General features: G+C 37.4%; 1 protein-coding gene across 1 annotated transcript; it reads right to left on the reverse strand.

Annotated features, from left to right (window-relative positions):
• Positions 1–391: 391 nt before the first annotated feature.
• LOC150082613 (uncharacterized) lies at positions 392–3557 on the reverse strand. The gene is made up of 4 exons (XM_090377863.1): positions 3341–3557; positions 3151–3254; positions 708–830; positions 392–598 (listed from the first exon to the last, which is right to left on the reverse strand). The coding sequence occupies exons 1-4, from the start codon at positions 3555–3557 to the stop codon at positions 392–394; spliced, it is 651 nt and encodes a 216-aa protein (XP_090233989.1).
• Between the last annotated feature and the right edge of the window lie 4964 nt (positions 3558–8521).

The raw sequence follows: 8521 nt of genomic DNA on the forward strand, positions 1-8521 counted from the left end.
AGTAGGGTTAGAAAAATTAAACATTAATTCACTTGGTGGAAAGTTTTTCTGGAGGGGAGGGATACAATCTGAAGATTGTGCTCTGACAGCAGTGGATAAAATTCAATCCAATGGTGGCAAGGACAGGGATTATTGCCACTATGTGCTATTGGCGAGGACTTTTCTAAGTTGACAAACATATTTATGTTTATGAAGTAGCGTACACTTATTCACCCCCTGTGTTTTGTACATTTGAAAATGTACAGATTGAAGACCTCAAAACAGTCTCAATTAAATAAAGTGCGTAATCTTTCCTAAAAGAGATTAGTTTAATTTAAACGACTTATTTGAATGCAGAAAAAAAAAATTACAACCAGAAAAGTTGAACGGATAAAAATAAATCCACTGTTCATTATTCTATCTCCTCTTCCACTTGCTCTTCGCCTTCCATAGTCTCTGAAGATGGTTTTTGAATTCCTTGCACCCAGTGTGCATACGGCTCTGGAGGATCAAGTTCGGCAGAAGGAGTCTCCATCTGACTAGAGTCTGTATCCATTTCCACTTCGTCTTGCTGATGGACCTCGCTCGCTGGTTCATCGATTTCCTCCGAGTCGATGTTCTGAAAAAGTTTAAAATGATGATTTCAGTTATTCCAAGTTGAGCAATAGTAGTAAAAATGGATTGTTGACCATTGTTGAAAAATGTTAAATCAAGTTGTTTTAACTCGCCTGCAAGTCAGGTGGAATTAAGGATCTATCGACTACTCTGATAACATTTCGTAGGACCATACCAAGTATTCTTCTTTCTTGAGGTGTAACCTGCCTCATTCCATTCATGGTTCTCAGAATAGCCTAGGTTAAAAAAAAAAAGTTACAAAAAAAGACCAATACTTTCTCATCCAACAAAATCAGTTCTCAAAGTTAGGTATACATAACTCGAAGGTTGCTTTGTTATGGATAGTGAAGTCCAGAAAACATGTATAAAAAGCTGTATTTAGAAAGATCGGCAATAGGGTTGCTGATCCTGTTAAATTCTTAACCAAATTCTTCTGGGCTATAACATATTCGCTTTTAAGAATTAAGATTTTAAATCTAGGTTAAACTTCAGGGACTACTATCTCTTGAAATGAAGAAAACTCCAGCAAAGGTGTACATATGGGTTTTAAGATGTAGTCGCTAATGGTTAAGGTGTTTTGAATTATAGCCAAGGCAACATCAATGTGTCACATCACTTCGATAACAAGAGCCCGTTATGGTCTTTGAAGTTACGATATATAAAACAAATAAGCAGCTAATTTTGCTGCAGCTTGCTATTCCACAAGAGTTACCCTGGTTTCCATATACAGAGTTAAGTTCCACATGGGATCTATTAGAACTTAGAGTTCCTGGATTAACTTCTGCGGTGGAGGGGTTGATTTACTACATATTCGGAACTTGCGATACGCAAATTAAAGATCAAAATGCTGAACATCACCATTGGTAGTGGCACTACCTTGTTCACGATCTCAGCCTAAGTCCAGTGATTAAGGTACTTGAAGTAATCAAGGGAAGACGTTGCGGCAATGTGAATAATCTTAGCTTTGCAAAAGCTACCATACCAGATCTGTCTTAAGCATGCAGTTAAGACTTAGTTGATTGGTAATCAATACTTTTGATAATTGCAGTGGATTCTTTGGGCATCGTAGCTAAAATAAGTTACGTAATGGTTGTTCAGTTGCCAAGTCTTTGTTTTGGAAATCTCTTAAGCTGAAATGTTATGGGTCGGGGCATAACAAATTGCACAAGACTTAAATTAACCATAAGAGGCTATATCATGATGACCCGACGCATTATCATCTTGGAAGATCGTTTCTGTCTAGTAAAAATGCAACATGGCAGGGTGCACAGGATTTAAGACAGCCGATAGACCTCATTAGTGTGAGCAGTTGAGGATCCTATGCCGCTTGACCTACACCTCACCAAATGAAACTGGTACACACTCAGAGGTCCTAGCTCTTGCTAGCAAAAGCTGCCCCATATTAAGAAATCTGTCTGGTAGTAGGCACCATGGGTCCACTGACTCTTGTTGGTTGCACCACACTAAGGCATCCGTCAGTGTTCCCATAACTGCAACTTTACTGACTTGCACGACCATATGCAAATTACCACTGCCCTAGTATAGGAAGCTGTTCGGCTTCTCATACTGCGATATAATCTATTTCGAATGGTGTGGTCATAATTCTGTAATTATGAGTGTAAATAAGCCATTTCAAAATTATATTCCCTGAACCAGGGGAAAAAAACGAATTTGAAGGGATTCATTCATAAAATGAAACCATTTGCAATATACAGAGGAAAAATGAAGTCTTCAGCGAAGAGTTTCGTCCCAACTTCCTATATGAATTGGATTACTGCTTGCGCTATAATCTCATACGTTACCACGATGATTCTGAATATTAGGACAAGACTAGATCTCCGTGCGAGTATTTTAAAATCTAGTCAGCTTTTCAGCATACAGTGGAATGTCTTCAAGTTGATCCCAGATTTTTGCAATTTATGGTAAACCGTTTTCTTTGACAATGTTCTGTTAATGAGCAATTTTCACATGAATAGTTCAACTTGTGCGAGTACTCATACAAGTTGGGAAGTCTTAGAATGAACCTTAGAGAGAAGAGGAACAAAATTAGAAGTACAAAAGGGTATGATTACGAAGAAAGACAAGTTCAGTAAATTCAATTAGGGTTATCCACGAAGACTGCCATCGCCTGAGGTTGACTAACGAAGCCACGGTGGGAAAAAAGGCCCATGAAAGTTCTCATGATTGAGATTCGAACCCAGACCTTATGCACGGAAAAATGCAGTTTCGGGTACTGCTTTGGCTGATTTATTAACTTTCTTCCTTGCATAATTTTGTTATTATGCAATACGCACGTCCACGGGTTGGTCAACTCCAATCAACATGGACGTTGCTCCAAAAGGTAAGCTTGGAAACATCTTATATGCAGTTTAGATTTCTAAATACGTTACTGTCATTTAGAGTTAAGCAATGGAACACGCACTTAATGATTTGTTTCTTAAAAATTAAGCTGTTTTGCTAAAACTTAACTTTCTCCTTGTCAACTTCACCCTCCTTATATTTAATTATGTAATATTTCGAAAGATTTCAGAACTTTGTTCTAGAACAGTCACTTACCGCGGTCCCTTGAACACGCTGTGCGTAGGAACGTCTTGCTATAGTCTGGAGTAGGTTTCTGAGCCTCTGGAACAGTGAGAGGTCGCGCAGATTGGTGGGTTCAGCTGCAAGAAAAGAGTTAGTTAATCAAGTGGTCTGGAGACTGGCTTCTAGAAGTATCAAAGTGATTATAGTAATTTGTAAAATTTACTTTCTCCTTGGACAGGTGGAACTGCGCCATCTATTGACAGTTCAGCGATTTCCAACAAGTCACTTAGAAGCGCCCTGAGAATCTCTACACCATGAGGCGTGAGAAACAGAGAGAGAGTTTCATTACCAAGATCACATACCTGAAATAAAGGACAAGTTAGATTCAATTGAGAATGGTATTCATGGAATATACAGGTTATCAAATTGCAATGCTGCATTTGAATGAGAGTATATCAGAACACTTGCCTTGTTTTGTCCATAAGTTTTTAAACCACTGTAAGCATTTTGGGCCTTATTTACGGATGAGGCGTATGCATTTCGTGTTTTGGTCACAACCTGAAAGGAAGATCATTTTATTTAGGCATAGCATAACTCCAGAAGTTCATTCAGAAAATGGTTCTTGAAGTAATTAAAGATAATAAGTTATATTTAAGAAATTGTATTCATTCATAACCGTAAACCTCAAGAAAAAACACAGCATACCATCTCCGATGGACTTTGGCATTTCTCCTGCCATTAAGTACAGCAAACTAAATTTGGCACCTTGGGGGATTGATAGATCGAAAATTAAGTTCATTCTTAGCTTCAAATAAAAGTTACCAGCGGCTCATGCAAGCCAAATTGGTGTCACTTGAAAGAGCAGTTCGGGCCAGGTTGCAAAGTTTACTGAAGAAGCAATAGCACTAAGAAGAAATGTCAATTTAATGGATTCTTAAAAGGGAAAAAAATGCTATCGTTGATGAAAGTGCTGGAATGTTTTACTTCCAGATTAAATTTGGGAAAATGTGCCGATCTGTTTCCTGTACTGAAAGGAAGACAAAACTGCATTGTACGTCATTGAAAAATATTTTCCAGAAAGGACTGTTTCACCACATGTCGTTTGTACCAATGCTGCCCTTAAATCAAATTAAGGACAAGAAAATTACGTGGTGAGGAACCTCTATAAGCTAAACTTATTTACGTTAATGTACTAACAAGTTCAGAACGTACACTATGATTCTTGTGTAATAGTTATGACTTAAGATTTAGGGATTGAGAAATAATATGGATTGATGGACTTGCCTGGCAGACTGGTTCCAGAATTACAGGAGCTGCTTTCTCAATAACGTCTATTCCTTTGGTGGCTAAGTTGTCCACTCTTTTTACTGAAAGAGAAACTTAAGTTATAGCAATAAACCAATGCAATTTGAGACAGGAATGGCAATTCTCAAAATTCACTTGAAATGCATACTTTGAATTAATAAGAGCCGCATAAGCTCAATTCATGTTGAATGGCTAAGGGGTATGCAACGCTAAGCGATCCCTGCGAAATTTGATTGTCAACCTCGATTTGTCATACAAATTACACCAGTTACTAACAGCAAAGATATACTGTAACTTGGTTTACTGTTTAAGTGGTTGTAGACACAACTTAGGCCATATTGCACTGTATAACATGTCTGTTAAATAGTGTTCTGTGGTCCTTCGCTGTTTGCTGGACGAGAAACCAGAGTTTCCTGGAGAAAAAAAAAACTATGGTACCCTTTCCAGGCCAATTAACTCAGCCACATTGTGAAAAAGCCCCATAATTTCCTCGCATTATCGATGGGTTTGAACTCTTCTTTTCCACCCAGTGTGGAGAGGACGGCGATTATACCAACTGCTACCCACGAGGACTTCAAGCGGAGACCTTAAATTGTCTTGATAACAGATAAATTCAGACCGGAAAGGCGATATTTAATGTGTTGTGTTTACTGTTTGTTAGAAAACAGTTGAATGTATGAAATCTCTACTTTGGGGATTCAACAATCATGAAACTTTTCAAATGATTGTACCCAGATGAATCCGTAAGTAGGGTGGAATCATGTACAATTTAAAAGAAAAATTTTATTACAGGATAACCTCGAAATGATATTTCGAGGTTATCCTGTATTCGATCTTCTGGACAAAAGGATGTTGTTTGAAGAGTAGTTCTCAAACGGGGTGCAGCGAAAGTAGGAAAAAAGTCTTATTTAATGACCATCATTTAGGTGTTCCACGATTATACCTTCTATTAACGCAAAGTGTGACAGAAGGCTGGAAACCATTGGCTGAAAGTATTCTGTGAATAAGTTGTCCAATACTTCATGTTATCTGGGACTCCTGCACTACACTATTTTACTTCAAATAAAATACATTACCGATTGCTTTTGACCAAACGGCAAGTTTCTGCAAAAGGTGAAGGCAAGAATTCCCCCAAAATGTTCAAGTTTTGTCGTGAATTACTGGAATTAAGTAATCTTGGATACAAGTGTACAGAGAATCTCTTCCACAACGGATATGGAAGGTATTCTATCTTTCTGGTAGACAGAACATTGAAGTTTCACTTATAGATGGCTTTGGTTAAGTCCTAGTAACAAGTTGAGCCAAACTTATATTCGAAAATCACTGCGGACGTTGTCTATTTGAATTTGCGCGGTCATAGAGTCTGTTCCTTTTATGTTCTGGGAAAGAAACAAGGTGATTACATTTGCAACTAATGTGTCCCATCTTAAGATTGTCATTACTTAAAAATGACAAATGAAAGATTTGGCTCCAGGTAGTTAAGTAGGATCACTATTAGCGTGGACATTAGGTTTAACCGGTCTAATAAACTGAATAAATCAATTTATTGAATAAATCAGCAGTCTGGCATCGTGCCTCACCTAATTGTTTAAAATTTTGGGGTAAGGAGAGAAGGTTAAGTTCTTTTAATGCAGTTCGTGCAGACCATTAACATGTTTAGGTTCCCTTTATGGAACCAGGCGTTTGAGAAGTTTAACTTAATTGTTTTTAATGCACACCATAAAAGCAGTTTCTTATATAAAAAGAAACCTACTAAGATGAATAGTCGTTAGAACTGAAGTTAGCTTTATACCTGATTAAAGACTCAATACTTACAGCCTGGTTTATATTTTTTAAATAATGGCTCAACACCTTTTGCAGCTAATCCTAGACTTTGTTGTGTAACATTAGAAGCTAACGTCAGAAACTTGTTTCTCGCTTTTAAGGCTCCATATTTTGTCGCCAGATAGCTCCAAGTTGACGCCACTACACGGATCTCTCCCAGTCTAGGAAGAAACTGAAAGTCATCTTCCACGGAATCTCGACTCCTTCCTTTCGATTCCTTTTCAATCTGCTCCTCTGATGACAATGGCTTCTCCTCGAACTCCATCTTCCAAAACTACTTGAGCAGCTTCAACTGAAATAGAATTAGACTATAGGAGTTTAAAAGACAGGATGCATTCAAGAAAAATTAACAAATCTTAAGATTTTCAGATAGTTTTGAGCTACTCCATGTTAAGTAGCCCAAAACTATCTTATAAAGAATTCGCCCCAATTTAAATTATGGGAATTGTTTAAACAAAGGCAAACTCAATATTAAGGTATTTAACCAAGCACTTAAGTATTTTTATACCTAAAGTTTCTGCATGTAAGGTAAGGTAACCCGGTATGGTTGTTACCATGTATAAAAGAGTAGCCAACTCTGGCATATGTGTCAATGGTGGCTCAACTTCAGAGCTTTCCAAAGAAAGCATGCAAGAAGTTGCGAAATTGAATAAATCAGAAAACTTCCGTTACCAAGCAGAGGAATGGGAACAGCTGCCTCAGAGGAAACAGCTCTTTCTTAAAAGAAGAGTCCACTAGCAGTGTCCAACCATTTTAAGCAAAAAAGGGCCCCCCGAAGTCCTCATTTTTAAGGTTAAACTTTTGACATTTCCGTATTACATATTTCTTATGAAATAGTATACCTCTACAGGAGGTCAACTGTTTCAGAGAGCTGGCAATATTCACTGTTTAAGGAAGTTCTGATGTACAGCCTATACATGATATTCAATTCAACGATACCATGAAACGGGGGGGGGACCTCACTAAAATTCGTGATTATCCAGTGGACTTCGGAATCTTAACTTCGATGATTTTAGCGATTACTCCATTAGATTGAATTCAATCTTTTGGTTTCTGCTATAAAATTTGCAACTGACGACCAGAAGGATGACTGAAATTCCTTTAAAAGAGACTTAACTTTTTCTGAAGAGAATTGTTAAGTACGAGACAACCACCAACTCAACTAATGAAAACTGCATTCAAATTAGTTGAACCGTTAGATTAACACGTGGTTAACAAATTAAATTTATTCAAGAATACTCCGCGCATTTCCCTTTGGACTGCTGTGCAAAGGCGCCCTGATTAGATAGAAATAGGTGGGTGTCAGGTGATGCGACATTGGAGTGTAGAAGTTCAAATGAAAAGAGATTCTAATTTAATATTCCATAGTTGGTACTCGCACGCAGAAATACATTATGTTTATATCTAGAGCACTACGGTCCAGGAAGTAACTTTGCAAGTCAAATTTATTAAAGTTGCTGGCAAAAAGAATATAAGCACGCTGCAGATCTCATTAGTCTCGTTTCAAACCGAAGTACTTCGTACAAGAATTTACATAATCTTCTTTGAGGCTTAGCGAAAGAAAAACAAATAGCAACTCCTGAAATAAGTCATCTTCGTGAATCTACTAAACTCTACAGGCTCGCTAAATAGAATGAGTTGATGGGAAGGGTGTAAATTTAAAGTGTCCCTATGGACAACGAAATCATGCAATTCAGAAGTAGTTGTGAATACTCAATGGAAGATTTGTTTCTTCTCATAGCACAACAATTCTCCATATTCCTTTTAACCTTTATGCAATAGACGCTGGAATATGTAATCCATTCGTTGCTTACTAATAATTTAGTTAGCATTATAATAGGTCGGCCAAGTTTATTTTAAGTGGCAGAATTTCCATACCAAATGAAAGTTTATATTCCTGCATGATCCCCTAATTCGAAAGTTTAGAAGTAATCATTTTTAAAATACAATGAATATTTAGCAGTTTAAGTTGACAGAGGACTTTAACCGCTGTTAACTGGAGCGCATGTGCTATTGACGCCCTCCCTAACCACTGTTGTCATGTCTTCATTTATGGGGAGATTAAGTTTTACTAATACAGTATTCCAATTTAAACTTGGAGATACACAAAAGATGCAGATAGGACAATACAAAAATAAGGCATTCAGGTCGACCCAAGGGATTGAACATCCAGATTCAGTTCAATTCACTAAGTTGCTTAAAAGGCAGTTTTCTAATTTACTCGATTTGCGGATTCAAACACTAATTACCTAATGGAATATTTGCATCGGATTAT

Source organism: Mastigoproctus giganteus, chromosome 7 (assembly GCF_048544385.1).
Source record: "Mastigoproctus giganteus isolate SK-2022 chromosome 7, ASM4854438v1, whole genome shotgun sequence".
NCBI classification, from domain to species: domain Eukaryota; kingdom Metazoa; phylum Arthropoda; class Arachnida; order Uropygi; family Thelyphonidae; genus Mastigoproctus; species Mastigoproctus giganteus.